The sequence below is a fragment of the Folsomia candida genome, unplaced genomic scaffold, assembly GCF_002217175.1.
Source record: "Folsomia candida strain VU population unplaced genomic scaffold, ASM221717v1 Fcan01_Sc003, whole genome shotgun sequence".
Taxonomy (NCBI): domain Eukaryota; kingdom Metazoa; phylum Arthropoda; class Collembola; order Entomobryomorpha; family Isotomidae; genus Folsomia; species Folsomia candida.
Genome location: NW_019091195.1, coordinates 2,002,214 through 2,023,148, shown reverse-complemented (window position 1 = coordinate 2,023,148; position 20,935 = coordinate 2,002,214). Strand labels below are relative to the sequence as shown.

Sequence of the window (20,935 nt, the reverse complement as noted above, 5' to 3'; positions counted from 1 at the left end):
TTCACCACGTCCAATACAATTTACTACACGAGTCCTGAACCAATTTTATCACAAGATACTCATTACCACTCCATACACGAAGCCCGTCGTAATCGTTAACCCTCGTCCATTCTTACATATAACAGTCCTCCATATAATAACAAAGACTATTCTCAATTCTTCTCACCACTCCACCAAAGTCTAGCCCTCATACAAAGCAAGCGTTTCCCATCACAGCATTACATTACATTACATATCGCCACAGACGTACAAGTTCCCCAACCAAAATATCAGTCCGTTCAGTTGGTAGGGTTCTGTACTCTCGGCAACAGCTCGACTGCACAAACCACATCTCTGCTTATATCTTCATACGTAACATTACATCTTCTCACGCACGCAGCTGAGCTTCTCTTTTTACCAAAGAGAAAAAAATTCAAAAATGGGGATCATCTTCGTAACCTGAAGCCTTAGAAGAAAATCGTGTCAACATTTTTCCTAAAATTTTCCTCCAGAACAAGAAACAAGTGAAAGAACAATAAAGAACTGGCAGATATCTCGTGAAAATTTGTCACTGACAAAGAAAAATCGCCTCGAATAATTTTCCTCGCCTCTTGTTTGTGCGTGGTTCCCATAGTGGCCGACACAAGAGGAAGGAAGAAAACAAGGAGCGAGCGAGCGTAAATACGGAGGAATTCAACGACCTCATTTTCCGCCTAGTGCTCCGATTCCGGGTTCGTGCCCCTCTTCTCACGACACGACAACTGGTCTGGTCTTCCAGTCCGGCCAGACTAATTAGTTCCCCTCCGTCCGCCGATAAAGAAAAAGTGACCAAACAGTAACACTAGTAGTTGTAACGTGACCCTCATAATCGCATCATGACGGTGGACTATTACAAAGTGTTGGAAGTGGCTAAAACGTCCACCAATGCGGACATTAAGAAAGCGTAAGTTTTTTTAAACGTTTTTTCTCGAACCTGGTTGAACGAACTTTTTTCATAAATTTGGCATATTTTTAGTGGAAGGTCTACATACATTTTATATGGGGTTAAACATCTCATGGCATGATATAAATAGATAGCGTGTTTGTTTTGGTAGGTAAATAAATGGGAATGATTCCAACCTAGTGCATCCATCCATGGTTTGTGTCGATTGTCAGGTTTTATTTAATGGGTAGTGGAATCGTAGACAATTGAGGAGAGGTGTGTGTAAGGGAGGAAGTAACCCATTAATTCAATATTACGTATTATGTGTGTAGACCTAGTTCATTTCATTTCATTTCATGGCGATGAAATCAACCTTCGAGGGAGGGAGGGAAAGAGGGTGGAAGAAATGTTTAGAAGGGTGTGGTTCTAGTCGTATTTTTATTAAGCGGCTTTTCTAGGGGAGCATTGTCATCGTGATTACACAAAAGTTACACGTTCTTGAAAGAAGCGTCGTCGTCGTCGATGCCATTTTCATTGTTCATCACCCGAACGGGTACCGACTGCCACGCACGCCAAGCTCTTTTTTGTGTTGTGAGAGAAAATGGTGTCAATATCCGATTGAACAACATCAACATTGATTCGCATTGATCCATCACGTTAACCTCATTCCCTGTAGTTAGTTCATATGCATGGCTTTGAATGCTGGATAATTTATTTCAGACGGGCCGAACATGGCATATTTCTATTATCAGAGTAGAATAAATATTACAAGTAGAGTGCGTTTGGGTTGGTTTGGCAGACATGTGTCAGTCAACGTGTAGGAAAATGTAAATAAATTCATACATGTAGAAATTGCATGATGACGAGTAAATTGAAATCCAGACGGCTCTCCTACTTTTGAGGAAAATGAGAATACCAAGTAGTAACTGGAAAATCAAAGTTGTATATGTAAGATTTTTCTAAAGTGGGAAAGACACTCATGTGGGTCGAAGTATGAGTCAGTCGATTTCATGATTTGTTAAATTCTACAATTGTCGTCATTTCAATAAAGTTCAATGAAATCGGATCCGCTAAAACGTTATCTCCCCCGAGAATTGTTTTGACGTTGTTACCATTTTTCCTCCCGTCTTGTCTTGGAGTCCTCGTCATTCGAAATTAAAGCAGCAACCGCAATAGATTTATTACTCTCTTGGGAGATATTTTGCAGGTGTTGCGTTTGGTAGGGGATTACCACAAGATCATGAGTAAGTAAGTTGAGGTGAGCTGATTTAGCCATGATGTGGTTGATGGTGTGGGTGTTTAATGAGAATGTTGTCATGTCATATTGGTTAGTTTGTGGTGGTTTTGGTAAGCTTTGCTTACATACTTTGTACTTTGGCTGGGTTGATGAATCGACCAAACTCTCTTTGTTCCGAGTATGGCATACAAATAGGTAGTTTAGTTAGACGACGACGAGGAGGAATGAGTCCGGTTGGCTTTTGGAAGTTTTATTAGTTTGACCCACATTGCACTCGCATGAAATTATTATGTTCACCTTTACAGACTTTTTATGAAGGATGTACGTATCATCACCCGCAAATGTAAAATTAGCTTAGAGGGTGGAGGGACGAAATCGAAATAGTGACACGTATACTGACTGGTATTGGGACATTTCCCCAGTCGGATTTTGTGTAAATATTGGCTTATTTTGATGGATATCACCACAAACACTTTCAGGATGGAAACGTGGCAAATTTTTAGAAGCATTATTTTTACCATCTTCATCGCGCCCCGTTCTCGGTTGTCTGTCCATCATTTGTCACCCGTTTTAGGCCATGATCTTTTTTGGAAGTCACACCTGACTTGCATATATGGACCATAAGTTCGACTGCCGTTGTTGGCTAGTAATCGTTAGGTTGCAGGTGCGCTATTTGTTTTTCCCATGATAAGTATGCCCCACCACCTGCAAAGTTGCAGCCTTTCTCCATATTACCATTTGAATTTAGAATGATATACTGTCGTGGTGGTCATCGTTGGTCAGTCAGTTAGCGGCATTACTTATGTCGTATTATTCAAATTATTTGCAAACGCTGGAACAATAAAGGTGGGTCATCTCCTGCTGTGACTGATGAACTTTCTTCTACGTTGCAAGTGATTCTTTGCACCTACATGTGTATGTATATCACAGAGCTACTTATTAGACTACGACAACCTGCAAAAAGTTAATGTCCGCATTGCGTTCATCATGATGATGGTAGGAAACGTTAGCATATTATTTTGGAAGAGCATACACTTAACACTTATTTGCTCTCGTAAGAGCGAATCATCCCACATTTATCTGTTTGTTCGGTTGTTGTATCTTTCTTTGGTGGAATTATAAGCATAACGTAAGTCAAGTGGAAGAACTGAAGGCCCGTATTTGTCTTTACTTTACAACTCTTGTGCTTACATTACATTGCAATTCATTTTATCTTGGAATGAATCACACCTATTTTTCGCCTCTGCAGAAAGTGCAGAATTTGACCACGACTACGAAATGATATACGCAGCTTGCCAACCAGTATTTGGTAATTTTTGTTCAACTCGAAATTAAGTAAGAAAGGAATGAGATGGATGGAAGTCGAGTGATTACATACGAAGACAGATACATTGGTTGGTTACTTGTTAAATCAGACGAAATGGAATGAAGTAAGTTCAAGTTTCCATTTATGGACATCGCGGTTTTTTGACCCATTGATTATCAAGCAAAGCACAACAAAGCAATCCTTCTTTACAATACGTTCCTGGTATTAAATCATCGTTAACTAACCTACACAAAGTTGCAAGAATGGAGTAAAAAAATACTTTCATATGGGAAGATTCATTTCCTTGATGCTGATTTTACTCTGATGCTGGTTATCGTTATTCCATTTTCGTCAAAATTCAGATGATTCAGGTCGTTAGGTATAGATTCATTGCTAGTTGGTGGTTTTTCTCTTCGCGTCATTTGTCAAGTCCAAATCCGTTCGCGTCGTATTGTTTTATATAAGTTACTTCTTTCATGTTTCGTCATCCATTGTCATAATTGTAATCAATAAGTTGTCAATCACAACGGAGCCACTTGTCAAACAATAATATAATTTATTTAGTTTGATATGCTGCTAAGAAGTACATAATAGTGCGTTGGGTCTAGAAATTAAGTTTTTTATTGAGAGTGAATAATATTGCCATATTTAAATAAGAATGGAAACGTACGCACGTGGTATCGTGTCCTAATTTGATCTTATGCTTGGAAGCATCTTTTTGTCGGCATGGTTTTGACCTCGGATTTTTATTTCATATGTACAAGTTGCAAATAGTTATAGTCTGTAATTTCATTGTAATTCAAATCCATAATAATTTCTTTGATACTAAAATAAAGGAAATCGTCTGTTTCTTCACATATCCATATTAGGAGTTGGTTAATTGTGACTGATAATTCGAACCTAATTTTGCTATTAGTGCTAAAAGTCTTAAACCTTCTCATTATAATTGGTTTTTGTTACAACGGGTTGGATAAATATGAAATGCATATATTCATTCGCTTGGTAGATGCAACTACAAGTTTAACGACGTTTCGCATCTCGATGTTAATTTGCAATTTTGGAAGTTGCAGTAAAAATCAACAATCATGCTGTTGGCGGTTTAGCTTTTAGAAGTAGATGAAAAGAACGTATGCACAAGTTGGCCGTTGTGTGCTAATGATGATGGTTTACCATTTTTTGCAAGGTTTCTTGCCTGCCAGGCACCCTATCTCAACCTCAAGATAGACAAAATTGCAATGTTGAATTAACTGTATTATTGTAAATTTTATTGGCTTCAAGGCAATAATAAAATCCCTCCTACAACAGCATTGAGCAGAACAGAGACTTATATTTATTCCTCCTACTGCAGTTATTTATCAACGTCTATCATCATTTGTTATTTAATTTGCACTTTCCTTAGTTTTATAACGAAATGAAATGACGTGCACTGTACTCAATAATAAACTTGGCATTTGCTAATTTTTTCGCGTTACACACACACAGATAAAGTCTTACTCAAAAGATACTACACTAAATACATTACATACATGACATGAAATAAATGTGACCAAGGACTTCACTGTCGGTTGTTAAAATATATAGCTCAACAAGAAAATGCATGTTTCATGCGCTTGTTTTACATATTGCGTGATGACTGGCAAAACTCAGAGTACTTCTCCTGGACAAAATTGAATTTTTGCAAAAGAATGTTAAAGTGATCTTGAATCTCATCGTTTCATTCTTGTCATGATTGCCAATTAGTTCTGGTTTTGATATTGTTTGTTGTCTGGCGTGGCATGGAGTGTTACTGCAGAATCTGCAGTGCAGATACAACTCATCTTAACCGACGCGTTACAAAGCACTTATTTCGTTACATAACTTGATCATTATAATATATCGAGGAGTTGATTAGCAGACTGGCTGGAGAGGTATTACATACGTGGAGGGGTGGGTATACTGAAATTTATTGTAATTTGACTAGACAATTAATTTGCAACCAGCAGCAGGCAAATCAACTCTCGAACTTGTTCTACCATCTCCATTCCCTGGGAACCAAGTTTTTATCTCGTCCCCATGCATTAATTTCAACAACTTTGCACCCGAGGTGATTTCATTTCATCGTCATCCCTCGATCCAGCGATGAGATATCTGCGTCGACCAGCTGGAGCCATACCGGACTCTGTTTTTTTGTATTTCCACTTATTGTCACATATCTATGATAATCGTCACTTGTTTTGGAAAAATATGTAAGCTTAAGGCTTCATATCCTATGTCCATCCATCAACACACTTCCCAGAGACACCGTTTTATATGCATTTGTGTGTTCCAAAATGTGCGTGATTTTATGGCATTGCGTGTTTAATTGACGGGTTATTTGCCAATTTGATTCACCTTGCTGTGCTAGTGAGCAAGTAAGAAGTGGGCTCATTTTTTCGCAACGAATATGATGAGTGAGAGAACGGTACCATTTCCCTTTGTCTTTTCCCCTTGAACCATGCGTGTGTAGCCCATATTATTATTTTTTGCTGATCGAAATTGCAGAGTTGAATTTTGTTCAATTCATATATACAGCCAGCATGTATACGCTATGTATGTGCAGTTGGTTAATAATTAACCGGTCACGAAAACCATCTGCATCTACGTATACACAATATGTTGCTTTAATAGTATTATTATCGTAGTTGAGCTGCTATAACTAACCCAGAAACAAAGACAATTTATACACATACATATGAATACGCACGCATACGAGTGGTGGGGGATTAAGCACTGACAATACTACAAATTCAGTGATATCGAATGAAAATCTCTTCATTGTTTTACCACTTTTACCCAGCAATTGTGCATATAATAATACCTAGCATCAGGTCAATGGTTGCATTTTCTCTCTCCACATGTGCAATTTTCATGCCGACGAGTGAATCTCACTTCTCTTTCGTTAGTAATAATTGTCTGCCGTATGAAAAGTAGGGTCTAATCTGATACTCAAATATTCAAATATTGGGTTACCACCAGCACTAGCAAAGAACCAACTATCTCTTTTTCTGCATGACACTTCACTTCATGCAATGCTAATTGGCGATGAGTTATATATACAGGGCGCAAAAAATTCATCATCATCTACCATCAACCATGGGCAGTCGCACATGTGTGTCCCATTTAGACAAGTCGACTTGATTTAATTATGTGCGTTGAGTTGTACGTAAGACCATGTAGTTCTTTCATAAATATGTATTATTTAAGCATATTCAGTTGTTTAATTTGCTACTGTGAGATTCGAAAACTCTCTTGAAGGGAGTGAATCGCAGGATACAAAAGGCGTTAGGACATGGTTTTGACGAATTCATACCTTAATTGCGGGGTGGTTTTTAGTCGTAGAGATTTCTAACTTTTTTTATTTGAAAGCCCATGTCTCAAACTATAGGTAAGCATATCTGGCTTCCGATTTTGTGTACTCTGCGAAATGAGGCAAGGTCAAATTTGGAGAGGTGTCCTTTTTTAGTTTCCCAAACCAGTGTTCTTATAAAATGGCGTTGAGCAATATATTTTTTTCTGAGGTCCTGATGCAAAAATCGTCTTTGCGACTATTATCAATGGACTTAGCATGCTTTTCACTATATAAAACCACTTTTGCCTTATGCTTATCTTTTAAGTCCGTTTTGCAGTCTAATTTCATACTTGTCCTAATGGAATGCGCTCTTTAACGCAACTCTTCCACTTTTAAGGCCCCCACATTTTACGACTTTGATGCTAAAAATCCCTAACGTGGGTTTTATCCAAGGTACATATAGTATATTGCACTGTAAGTACTTTTGACAAAATTTTGATAAGTGGTTATGCCCCACGGACTGAGTTTTCATCAGACCTTATAAAATTTTTAGAAAAGTTCCCGTCGTTTTCGATGTCGAACTTCAGAAATAATTTAACTAACCAAAACGCAATAATTTTATTATTTTGGCACTTGTACCTTGTAGATAAAATAGTTCTGCAGTAGGGGACACAAAAAGATTATTAAAATTTATTTTCGAAAAAAATTTACCATTAATTTTCCAAATAAGTTCACGAGTTTTTTAGGATTCCGCGACAGCTGATTAACTCGGGTCCTTCTCTAAAACTGTTTATACAAAATCTTGACTGTTTGTTTTAATATTACTTAGGACACTTCCAGCTTTACCCTCAATCTTCATTTGACCCAGTCTGTCCGTTTTCAAGGTCAGCAGGTCAATTTCCCGGTGCACGGTCCGATTTATCACTTTTCATGGAAAAGTATCAGCGAAGATGGAGGCATAACGTTATGTAATTCATTGTGGATTCTTTTATTATTTCATGCAATGATTATCTAGGGTTGTAATATTAACAATCATCCACCTCTGACCTCTTGGGTTATCATGCCCTATGAGTCATTCAGTTTGGAAAGTGTTTTTTTGGCTCCTTCCAACTCTGGGGGCACTGGAGGGGGCATTTTTGAAGCTATCGCCCTAAAATTTTAAACATATCTTTCTGAGAGTATGATCTTACAGCCTACAAAAAATCAGTTCAAAATTCAACTCCCCGCCAGAGATATTCATCCGCGAATTCGTCAAAACCATGTCCTAACGCCTTTTGTAGTGCCACTTTTTTAGGCCTTATGCATACTCACCCAAGTCATTCTTTAAAAGTTTTAAGAGAGAGTTTGACATCTTCAGGTTCATAATCGTCCCTCCACGAACCAAGTTTTTATTCTGTACTGACATGATTCGACTTAATTCATTTTGAAAAGTACATTTATCTTACTTCTAATAACTTTCAAAGATGAGTTTATTTTAATTTATCAAAAATCTCATCATGCGTGCTAAACTGTTAGGTTTAAGGACTGTTGCCAATTGCAGTAAATGTATGCATGTACTTATTACAGAGGTTTCGAACAGAGCCAAACAAGGCTTCGACGACGACGACGACATTGGTCCAGGTCGGTTCACTATGATGATAATTTAAGAAAAGAAAGTTAAAAATAGACTTGGAGGGTTTAAATGTGCCGTTTAGCTTTTCCCCTTACTCAATAAAGCTAGCTGTACGAAATCTTTTAGAATCTTCTCTTCTACGCTAAATTATTGAGTTTAGATGGATAAGTTGTCTGGCCGTCTTAGAAAACGCAACAACTCTTCTCTCCGTCGCTTCGGTTTATGTTACAAGTTACAACTCGTGTTTTAACGATGGAAGACTGGCTAATCTCTAAAATGTTTATGTTAAAAAAGTATCCAGAATCGTCAAAGTACTTTTCCGAGTACTTTTCCAACCAACTTTTAGTTTGCCCTTGCAATGGTGTGAATGCGTAATAATTTTTGTAGAAAATTTGTAGAATCGACTCATTTTGCGTCATCACCAATACTTCCGTTTGTTTTTATCCGTTTTATTGGGATTTGATTTCTGTGGTGTTTTTGTTTTCTTTCTGTGGTGTCTAAATGCGTTATTTATAAATGCTGAAAGTATAATGCACTTGCGTTCCAATTTCTTCGCTTCATTTAATCTTTGCGACCTGCAAATATCTGGCCTGCCTGCCTGCGCAATCCATTTATCACACTTACCGTGTATCCACATCCGACAAGAAACAGTCAACAAACTTATAAAATGAAAATAACAGCAGGGAAAGAACGACTTTAAAGAAATCGAGCTGCAGTTGTTGTGACTTTGATGAACGCCACCCCAACAAAACCCTATTCCTATGCATTCATACATACGTCCCCTGGCTGCCATGACCAAACGGATAATAAATGGATGGCTGGTGCCCTGTGACTTTTATCATTGTCATCATGTCACATGCTTGGCCTGTCGTGCCGTTAAGATGAAATAGTAAAAAAATGTGCAAGTTACAAATGTTAACCCTCTTTGATTACTCTTGCGTGGGTTGGGGAAGGAGGAACTTTGGCAAAATATAAAATGGCAGTTTCACTCTCATCTTCACTTGTATGTAAAAAGTAGGTGGCCGTTTCTCTTCTTATTAGTTAGTTCTCCACAAGTAAAGGGATGCGACTTTTAAAAATACTTGGGGAGCCATTAGGAAAATAGTTTTATGATGCGATTCGTATACTCACTTTCTTGTTCTCTTTCAAAAACTGTGACGATCATTCAATCGTAGTTTTTATGGGGTATGCATTACCCATATGCGCGTGTGTCGGTATAATAAATTTCAACTAAATAACTAGCAGCATAAAACTGCACTGCAATAAACATGAAACAATGACAATTAACGAATAATAAATGCTACACACAACGGCGTGCATCTTTTCAAAGCCTTCTCATATTGGTTGATTTTTCTCTATTGTTTCCAAAGATGTTCCCCTGACAGAAAATCATGTTTTAACTTTTAGTTTGGCTACGATAAAATCTCAGGATTATAAATTACTGATCGACTTTGTCATTATTTTACTCATTACCCACACACCCATACTTTACGTTACGACAATGGTTTCGGGCTCTTTTGAAACTTGTGCACGTTTTCCATTGTTTATCGACGAACAGGACAGGGTTACGAAAAAAAGTGAAATTTGTTATGGCTGAAAATGGTGAACATGAGAAAAAAGCGAGATTTGTTTGTTTGGAAGAAGAAGAAGGGTTTTGTTTTCCGTGATTTTTTTTTCGTTCTGCATAAGCCTTGTTGGAAGATTAAATGAGAATGACATGACGATGAGGTAATTCAAGTGGATTTGGAGCTGCTTACTTTTCGCATTTGACAAAGTGATGCATAACAAAGCGACTCTTTTGGCACGCCGTGGCAGCAAAAAGAACAAGTTTGAGATAGTGACGACAATCGTTTAGGTGAATGAATACATATATTTTTAGGCACAGCAACAACACTTCTTAAATACTTCATCTTGGATGCAGTCAATGATGCAGCCGTCGTGGTCTACTGAGGCGTGTGGGTGTCCTTGTACTTGGTATTGGATGGAAGGGTAGAATGTAAAGAATGAACAAAAATTGGGGCTGGGGTACAAAAAATGCTAGAAATGTGCCTGGAATGCATAAAATATAATTTTTTTAATAACCTACTGCTAAATACTATAAATACATTAATTTTAAGACGTATGTGATCATAAGTACTCTTCAAACTAATTACCAATTGTTTCAAAAATGTCAAGCTTATTTTTACCCAATACATAAAAAATCACTGGAGCATTAAGAAAATGTCAATGACGCATCTAATCCAAGTCGTGAAAAATAAGGAGTGACAAATTCGTCGTATTACAAGATTTGGTTTACCTTGCATTGAAAGAACTATGTATGCATGTACGCACATAAAAATTTACGAGCATGTATTGATGGCATTATACAAAATAATGCTCCAAGATTTTGATCACGGCTTCTTTTTTTCATTTCTTATTACAGGGAACCGCCCGTCAGTTCTTATTAAGTTGTTTGCAATAATATGAAAAGGTTATCATTTATGATAGGAGAATCATATGCTATGTAGGGTCAGCCAGGATGGTGTACATGCTTATTTTGTCGGTTCTCATATGTCACGACATCGCTGATTTGATAATAACAAACCCAAATTGGAACATAAGTAATTAGTTCTGCCAATGTGCCTCCCCCATCTTCTCCGCATCTCTCGCTTCATCGCGGATGAGTGATGAATGTAAACATTGCAGTTCGTCTGACTATTTAGTTTTGAAAGAAGATTGGATTATTGAATGGCGTGGGTCTAAATTTGCACTTATCCCATTGCATTGTCTTAACTAATTCAATGTCTTCCTACTTTTTCGACGGTAAATGGACCCACCCACTAGCATTCAATCCATTCATGCACGAGAGAGGCTTGAGAGAGACCTCTCAGAGAATGCGTGTGGTTCTGCTCTGACCTTTACCTCACATTATTATTATCATTATTATTTGCCTGGTTTGGAAATGACATTAATTTTATGTGAATATGACCGTAATCATTACAAGATGGATCATAATAATAATAATACTATGGGAAAATTGTTGTGTTTAATTATTCACAATTTCGCATAATTGAATGAAAGGAATATTATGTAGTTGCAAAGAAAATTGCTTCCGTGGCGGTCGTGTTTATGCACATGTCTGTTAAAGACAAGGAAGAAACGAGCCGTGTTAATTTGCATTAATTAATGATCTTGATAAGCAGCATCAGAGAGCGGTATGCGACGCTCTATGACAAAATAGCTGGTGTCCAATATCTTCGCATCGATAAGAGTAGCTGGAACTAAGAGCAATTTTATTATCCACCCAAAATATTTACATACGTACCTACCTGGCCTAATCATTCCTTATATATGCGGCAAATTAGTAATTATTATTATCTTGTGATATATCACATCACGTGCATGCCTTCTTCCTTCCTTAGCTCACTCCTACTACTTTTGTTACAATAAATTACAATCTCCATTGCCGATGACCCTTTGTTGTTCGTGATGGGACGTGATTTTGATTGATGGTCAACCCAAATGACTTACGAGTCTTCTTAACCATGCACTTCATACAAAAAGTGTGTGCATGCATTTCATAAACACTGCCACTAGCCTTAATGTAACTTATCTCACATACAAAACCGCCTTCACTTGATACATTTCACTAAAGTTGATGAATTTGTTGCAGTATAGTTAACGCTTATCAGTTCCGTACTCATTTAGAGTGAAATGTCAAAGGTAGTTCATAATTTGTTTGGCTGGATTGACTGGCGTGAGACGATACCGTACAGATGCATGCATACTTCCATATGGTGTAATCGTAATATTTATGGTTTATTTAAAGATAAGATAACAGATTGTTGGTTTAGACTATTATGCATAATGAGCTATTTGGGTGGGTTGCCATGGGTGTGGAGACAGCATATTAGTGCGAGGAACGAATGTGATATACTTACTAAATCAAATCAAGGTGTTGGATTGGAGTGGATGGGTGTCAACGACACGATGGCATTGTCCATTGTGTCGACCGTGTCTTTTTCGTAATGTAATTGCTAGCTTAATTTCTTCTTTTACATAATTCCGTTTAGTCTACGAGCCATAATGATCGTGTCGGATCTTCTTAATGCAGTCGCTACATACACTGTGAGACAGACGGGAGACATTATTACCGCTATATGTATGTACGTATGTGGTACTTCCTCCTCATCCTCCATATTAAATTAATATGTTTCCTCTCAGCGGTCATCCTCCAATTTCATTTTTCCATTTGTATTTTGATAATTGGAGCAATAACTCATATCAAATTTTACTGCTTTACTTCCATTTATATGTATCGAGCATGGAGATGTTTGCATACTTTGCCTTGACTGCTTGGTGGGACGTGTCGAATGGCTCAAGTAAAAGGGATGTGAATTGTGTGTGGGTGGTTCATTTAGGAGTAGTTTTCAAGGAATTGGCTCCATATCTGGCAATAAACTTGAAACTGCATTCCTTGAATTGCACACCTGTGGGGAGCTTGGAATGAATAAGACGAGAGAAAGTTGACGCATAAGCGAAATTAAAATTTATCTTTTTCGACAGTTTTATTAGTTTGAATCTTGATTTAAAAGTAGAAATTGATACCTGGAACTAAATAAAATATTAAATTAACTCGGAGCATTGTTGCTTATGTATTTTTTGCATGGTCATCGGAATAGTAAAAGGGTGTGCAGTTGCACCTAAAAAAGTTAATGGTTTCATTTATGCGATGTTGAATACTATTTTTATGTTAATTACGGTGTTAAATCCTGTCCCACTATAAAAAGTTGCACCACCGTTTCATCTGCTTGTGCGGAAATCAAATCACACAGAGAGGTGAGAGATAAAAATAGCCTGGCGAGGTATGGATGCATCGACTGAATAATACGGAATGAATGGCTTCATCATCTTATTTTGTTGCCACATTTGTTTTTTAATTCACTCTGCCGGTTTTTAAAGTCATTATGACGGAGTGAGAATGACTCGTTGCACCACTTAAATTGTGGTTACGCAAGCATAGGCTTTCGGTGACGAATATAACATCAGATGGACATTGTGGTGGTGGAGATTAAAGCCATTAAAAATCATGTCACCTCCGGATGCGACAATGGATGGATCCAATTTCTCAGGTGGTTGCCTATAAGAGAAATGTTTGCGCAGTGCTACTCCGAAGTCACTCTTTCTTTCTTGCCTTCTTCGTTACGGTACTCGATACAGTAATTTCTCTTAGGGTTTTTTGCCATAATTTACGGAATGAAATACCTACAAAAAATGGGACTGTGGTGGTCAATTATGTGCATATGCGCAAGATGAGTCAAGTGCGATAAGGAAATAGAAACCGTTATGCTAAGCTTTCGAAATATAGATGAATCATGAATAATGAGCTTTCTTTAGTCAGCCTGTTGTAGAAAATAAGGTTACTTGGCACATTTTAGCTTGGATAATGTTGATACAGATATTTCGCATAATGTTTGTGTTATATTGACTCAAAGAAGCCTACTTTATGTTTTGTAATTATTTGCTGGTCCTGGTGGTGTAATTAATCATTAACATGTCATCCTGGGTGGGGTAGGAGAGTGAAGATTGAATATGTTGTTCCTCACTCCTCGTAAAAGAGTAACTTTTCTTAATATTTACCGCAACTCACTGTTGAACTAAATACTTGTAATAACGGGAGTGGCTATGTGGAAGCCATAACTGTCGTTCCGAGGAGTTTAAAGGTTTTGGTATTGGATTTACTGCTGCAAATGTTTTGGTGGTTGCATAAATTTAGTGTATACACGTGTGGCACTGGAATAGCAAATGTGGAACATATGCCAATAATAAACATGTTCATCCTTTTGGCTGGTGGAGATTATATCGATCACTTACTTACGATTAGTACCCAGTTGTTCTGGTAATCTCTTTTTTTAAGGATTCTTAAAGGGCAACCAATGTAAACTACAGGCGGTTTTACGATGCAAACTAAACGAAATTAAACCAGAAGAACAAATGAAACGATAAAAGTAACCTCGTCTTACTGCATGTCATATGGTTGCATCTTACTTATCAACATTTCACTTTATCGAGCGTGAAATTAGATGGTGGTGCCCAAATTAAGAAACTACATATTTAATTGTAAAACTTACTTGCGATTACCTACATTAAATTAACAGCCTATCTAGAGAATTTGTTAATGGCCAAGTAAAAGCGTGGCCAATTGGTTTTAATAATATAATGTAAACGGTCGAATTCTTAGCATTTGGCAGATCGTGCTGATTTAAAGGTTACACGCACCCAAGTGATGAAAATTCTTTTGGATACATTTCAAGGATTTTTTGTTCCATTCAATATGGATTTGGCAAAGATAAAGTTGGTGATGCTGTTGCAGAAGATTATGTCATGATCTCATGCAAAAGTTGCATTGAACTACGTAAGCGAGTATATAAGTGACGATAAAATATAAAACGACCCGGTGGAAATAGGAATGAAGGTCACATCAGTTTAAAATACGGAGGAGGGATAAGGTTGGACATTTATTTGCCGGTTGTTTGTAAGGTCATTCATGTGTGTAGTCTGTAGTGTGGAGTAGGTTAAGGCGTTGAATGAGAGATAGCAAGGAGTTTGATGAACAGGACAAGGAGATTTCATTGACGTTTGCACCCGGTTTTATGTAATTTGGTTGGGTTAAGATTTTCATTGTCTAAGTTTTTTTTAATGGACGACGAGCCATTTTCGAGTACGAAATTTAGACTGACGTATTTGCTCCGTTCCGTATTTTAATGTTGGCATTGTAAGTGGTGCAAGGTTGCAACCTGACCATTTTTTTAGTCCAGTGCTGAAATATGCTTATTTGCTTTGTCAGAGTCACTGTCATTATCGCATGATGGGGAAAATGTCAAATATTTTTAAATATTTCTAGGTCAGTTTTGTAATTTGCGAGTAGTGGCCGTGAACATGAATCATAACTTTAATGTTGTTTACTGGAGGCGGAGATCATGATTATATCTGTTCTACAAATATTTAATGTGCCATCTATGTTTAGCATGGTTGTGCATATACAATAGAAAAAAAGATGGCAAATTTATAGCATATGTACTATAGCGTGGAATATTTCAAAAGGATATTTTTGTCTGGATGAGTGGACTAATGATTATTTTTTTTCCTGTTTCCAGATATCGCCGCCTTGCCTTGAAATGGCATCCCGACAAAAATCCAGACAATCAGGACGAAGCCACTCGCAAATTTAAAGAGATCTCTGAAGCATATGAAGTATTGTCAGATGGTAAGTGAACATGGCATCGTTTTAGCGAAAATTAAGTATAATATGTTAATGTAAATACATACATATGTAAGTATCAAGTTTGTTCATATGTAATGCTCTTCGTCGCCATTATTTGGTCATTGTTTGGAATATATTCTCCAAATAAATCTCGGCATTCCTATTACGAACACAAACAGCGTGAAGTGAAAATAATATGATTTCTTTATTTATTTCCTTCTTCTTCGTCGTATAGAATCGAAGCGGAGATTGTATGACCGTCGCTCCGGTCGGAGCTCGCGTACTCATGCAACTAGAAATTATTACGAATCGCCCTTCTCCAGATATTTTGGTACAGAAACACATCTTGCAAGTTTTTCTAAAAGCACTAATCAGAGTAGAATAGTAGTTGACGTGGTGGGGTTGGTTTGGTTTTTCTAAATATGTAGTCGGTTGGTGAGAATCGATTCACTCTTCTAACAATAAGTAATGAATAACATAACATTTTTAATTTAATCGTGACGAATACTGATTCACTGACTGAATGTGAGGGTGAGATAGTGGGGAACCATTATTAACTGCTGTGATGACATTGACTCCACTCATTAATTCAACCTGACGAAGATAAACATTGCTTTATGACTTGGTTCGACTTTGACTGCTACCTAGATTAGATACAGTTATATATTTATTATCTTGGCTGGTTGGTGGCTGGCCTGGCTATGTGTGGATTTTAAGGTTGTTTGTGGTAATCTTTCATAACTGATGCAATTTGGAATTTTTGCATTATTTTTAATTTCCTCAGGGACAAGTAAATAAGTATGCATGCAATTTTGCAAAGATTTACTACTATGCACTACTTGGTCTCGTCTGTTGTTAAATATTTAAGTATTATTCAAATTTCTTTACTTGACTGTTATAATTGGGCTGACTAATTGCTGTCGTGGCCAACCAGCGACGTCACTTCCATTCTGCAAATAAACGTGTCAATTTGATGCCAATTTGTTACTACGCATGCCATTTATAGACGAAAACAATAGGAGTTTAGTCATAAATGTTGACTCAATTATAAATGTGATGACATAAATAACATTTATTAAATGTAAGGGAGGATTTTAATTTAACAGGTTCTGAATTATTGTTTTCGAGATTATGGTGAAGGTGACATGGTCGAATCGACGAATTGCATATATGTATTTGAATATTTTTAGTGGTAACAGATTTCTGCTTGTGTGTTACAAATGTCAAAATGGCTTTCTGTCTGTATCAGCGTTTGTTGAATCGTGGAAAGTGAGCGTCTTGACTTAATGATCCTCTCCATCCATCCATTCGGACCAAATATGAAAATTGAGGGCGACACACTCATCTTCATAAAAGTGACGGTGACATCCAAATAAAGGATTAGATGAAGTTTTTTTGATATTTCGTTAGGGTAATTATTTAAGAAAAATGTGTCTCGCTTAATTCAAGTGCACATTTTTCTTACATTTTTGTAAAGAAATGACCAGCTTTTGCTCTTTACAAAATTGAAATTCTTTACTTTTGCACGACTTAACCCACCTGCGGTTTTATGAGCAATGATAAATAATTTGAACAACAAGTAGCAATTCGCTATAGTATATAAAAGTGACAACCTTTAAAAATTGGTCAATCAGGTCAACCTCATATCCTAAGTGGAATTCGTGACATGCTGGCATCGATTAGTGGTCAATCATGTCGTGTCAAGTGTCACTTAATTTCTCCAAACAAAATGTGGGTTTGTGCAATTGATGACGAGGTTGTTTAAGTAGATTGTAATACTTATTGGCTACCAATTAGCCTACTGCTGGTACCAAGTATTTGGTTAACCATGATTAATCATTTAAATACTTTTCACATCTTCGTATCGCCCTTTCCTCCCTTCATGCTTTCAATCACTGCAGCAGCAGATGGATCCGATAATTTTATAATAATATGCAATCATCGATAATTACGAAAAGATGTTTCACACAAGCACTGTTATTGCTCTGCGGCAAATTGACAAACGAATTTTCAACTGTTAAGAAGTGAATGTGTGTAAGTACAATTGAGTGTCGCCGACGGAAAACTATTCACTATTGATTTAATAGCAATTGATTTTAAAGATTGTCGTGTACTTTGATTTTGTATCAAGAAGAGCGACAATTCTATTCAATTCTATTTTTGATTCTGTACGGTCATGGTGTCGGTTGGTGTTGGATTTATTGATGGAGATCTATTTGCAGGGGTATAAATTAGAATAGCATTGAATTGAATCTCGCCTGAGTAGTGCGAGGGTGAAGTGCATTCACATTTTTATTATTGTATTACCAAGTTGAATACAGTTAGAATGGTGGGCGATCAGGAAAATGGAATTGGTTGGCACTTGGTTAATGTGATGTTCTGCTTGATAAGACTTGATTAAATAAAAAGTGGTACATACAACTAGCTAATATTTAATGCTGGCCGAAGAGAGCCTTCGTTTCGTCTACATGCATAATATGCCATGGTTTGGTTGGGATGCTTAAGTGAATATAGTTTTCGTTGTGCGTGGGTTAAGAGTTTTTATAAATATGCAACTTGCTGGTGGTAAATCCATCTATGTCGAATTTATGATTACTGTTGAAAGGCTTAAAACTTTTTTAATATGATTGGAAACCCATTAAATTTGTTAATTACGATTTTTTATATAAAAGATCCGTTTCTCTATCTCTATCCGTCCTGCATTAAGGAGATTTGTAATCTCTTCCAATAAATCCCTCTTCTACTAATGACGTGAAATGGGGTCAACATACAAAAGGCTTGACTTCGGATGGAGTGCCTTTCGTGTGTCCTAATCTCATAAATGATTTGTTGTTGTTGATGTTTGAGTCCAAGTTCAGTATAAATAATAAAAGCCAATAATTGGTTGTTGGTACTTGCACGCTTGTTCATCCAAATTTGAGTACCGCATTGTTAAATTAATAAGACTACTGTAAGGTCCTAAGACCCAGGTAAATAAAAATAGTGAGAGTAGTTTGAGTAGAATGGGCTTGTAAACACCTCATGCAAATCCAACCACGACACTAATTTCAATGGTTTATTCTTGCAGAAATAGTTTATTATTTGTTATTAAAAAAATTGCGAAGGTCAATACATGCAAATCCAAACAAAGGGAGAGGTAGATTTAGCAGAGGAGGTGTGAGGTGTGTGTAGTTTTGGCTGTACACATTATTTTTTATCCACGTATGATGACGTCGTCGTCGATTTTTTCTAACTGTAAGACGATGTCGTCATGAGTTGTCCGCGTTGATGGACAATTTTGGTCATGTAGGACATTGGGAAGCACAAGAAATCCTGGAAATAATAAGTTCCATGTGAATTGTCTTCATTTGCTGCTAAAATTACAGAATGACTTTACATAATTAGACAACGATCGAAATTACTTGACTTGAAATTAATAACTTTACTATATGCCATTCTCATAACTGTGTTTTGTCATTTACCTAAATCACTAATATTATGTGTCTCACACTACTAATATCTTAAAAATTTATGTATGAATAAAAATGTATGTCCGCCGTGAAGTTGCTTCATCTCGTTATAATTAAATACTTTTCTTGTCTTGTTACAGACAAAAGGCGTCGCAACTACGATATGGGAGGAAGTGGATTTGCTCCAAACGCTGGCTTCACCGGGATGAACGGCCACTCTCGACGCTCAGGGGATTTTGATTTCGAATTTTCTTCCTTCAAATTCCGCACACCAGAAGAAGTTTTCCGAGGTACATACGCCAATTTATCAGCACGTAAATATTTAGTTTAAGTGTACTAATCAAACTTATAATTCTTGACACAGAATTTTTCCGAGGAGACCCCTTCGCTGATCTGTTTGATCACCATTTCAACCGAGGCAGCAGAAGTCGAGGGCATCACGGAAATAATCGCCACTCCACTGGAGGGTCACTTCAATCAGTGTTCGACTCGCCAATGGGAATGAGTTTAGGACTGAATTTAGGAGGATTCGGGTTCGGAGCGTTCGACGACGAAGATTTCTGGGGCGTTGGAGCTGGATCAGGTGGGGGAGGAAACGTAAAGAAAACGTCAACCTCGACACGATTCGTAAATGGGAAGAAGATTACCACAAAAAAAGTGACGGAAAATGGGAAAGAAACAACAACAATTTTCGAAAACGACATCCTCAAATCCAAGACTATGCGAGATACCAGCTACCGATGTTAATTAACTAGCTCATCATAGTTAGTAATTGTACTGTTATTTAAAAAAAATATCTCATCTCACTCCTGTCATTAATTTAGAATAATTGAAACTCATTCATCTCACGTCATGTATCGGACAATTACAATCGCTCGCTTTGTTTTCCAACAATTCAAGCTCAGCAAATCAGGTCGTTGAGTTATTGTTTATAACTAACTATTTGAACAAAATTTTTGGTAGTGTAAAACCGTTTTATACCGATGGTATATACCTACTTACATAAATGTATTAACCCGACGTATGGTGCGATGCTATAGATGTATGGATCGCAGTATGCGTTGGTAATATGCATATATACAAAGAAAAATACGAGCAGGAGAACAATCATTGACCGCATTCATACTAACAAAACTATTATTAATAATACAAATGAAAAGTACTAATATTAATCAGTCATATCGCGTCGGGGAAACATTATTTAGATAAGAGCCAAGTTTTATATCGATAAATATCTCAAAAGAAAAATACATAGCTTATTTGTATAAAGAAAAGCAAAGCCTACAATATGTATTCTAATTCTAACACTCTATACATACACACACACTTTTAAAAAAGATGTTTAATTTACTACCTTGAAATGTTGTATTTTGATTGATCAGGGTCAAGCGCCTCCTTGAATTGCTGTTATCACCAGTTGTTGTTATTACATATGTAGTATTTTACATTATTTTATTAAGTATGATGGTCAACAAGTACTTTTCTAATTTAGTAACACCGTCGACGAATTATTATATTGATTAATTAGTTGTACGTCTGTGTGACAGATCTTTTAATAGGTTGTTTGTATAGTTTGCAAACTCGATCACTGTGAATACTGCGAGGTAGGCATTTATCTATATTGTGATAATTGTAATAACTATATTATTATTATGTATACTGTAACATGGAGAAAGGGTGAGGATTCACTCTCTACACACTGTTGGATAAAATCTTTTAATACATAGGTTACAAATTAAATCTTGCAGTGTTAAACAAATACATGTTACAAATCGTTATATATGTAAAACCGATTAAATGAATAGTAAAAAGAAAAAAAGAGTGATATTCATAAATTTGCTTTTCGTGTCCTTTTCTTATTTCGCATAAATTTTGATAAG

At 36.8% G+C, this 20,935-nt stretch overlaps 1 protein-coding gene across 2 annotated transcripts; it reads left to right on the top strand.

Annotated features, from left to right (window-relative positions):
• Positions 1 to 241: 241 nt before the first annotated feature.
• On the top strand, positions 242 to 20,890 carry LOC110846146 (dnaJ homolog subfamily B member 6-B). 2 transcript variants are annotated; one of them, XM_022092782.2, is made up of 5 exons: positions 242 to 922; positions 15,500 to 15,609; positions 15,842 to 15,937; positions 19,196 to 19,345; positions 19,420 to 20,890. In XM_022092782.2, the coding sequence occupies exons 1-5, from the start codon at positions 855 to 857 to the stop codon at positions 19,800 to 19,802; spliced, it is 807 nt and encodes a 268-aa protein (XP_021948474.1). In that variant the 5' UTR covers positions 242 to 854; the 3' UTR covers positions 19,803 to 20,890. The 2 variants fall into 2 exon arrangements, with proteins under 2 accessions (XP_021948474.1, XP_021948475.1); XM_022092783.2 differs by lacking the exon at positions 15,842 to 15,937 and having other exon boundaries at positions 250 to 922.
• The last annotated feature ends 45 nt before the right edge of the window (positions 20,891 to 20,935 follow it).

Coding starts and splice junctions, on each gene's coding strand:
- LOC110846146 (XM_022092782.2), top strand. CDS start 855: ATGACGGTGGACTATTACAAAGTGTTGGAAGTGGCTAAAACGTCCACC. Junction 923..15,499: donor AATGCGGACATTAAGAAAGC/GTAAGTTTTTTT, acceptor TCCTGTTTCCAG/ATATCGCCGCCTTGCCTTGA. Junction 15,610..15,841: donor ATATGAAGTATTGTCAGATG/GTAAGTGAACAT, acceptor TTCGTCGTATAG/AATCGAAGCGGAGATTGTAT.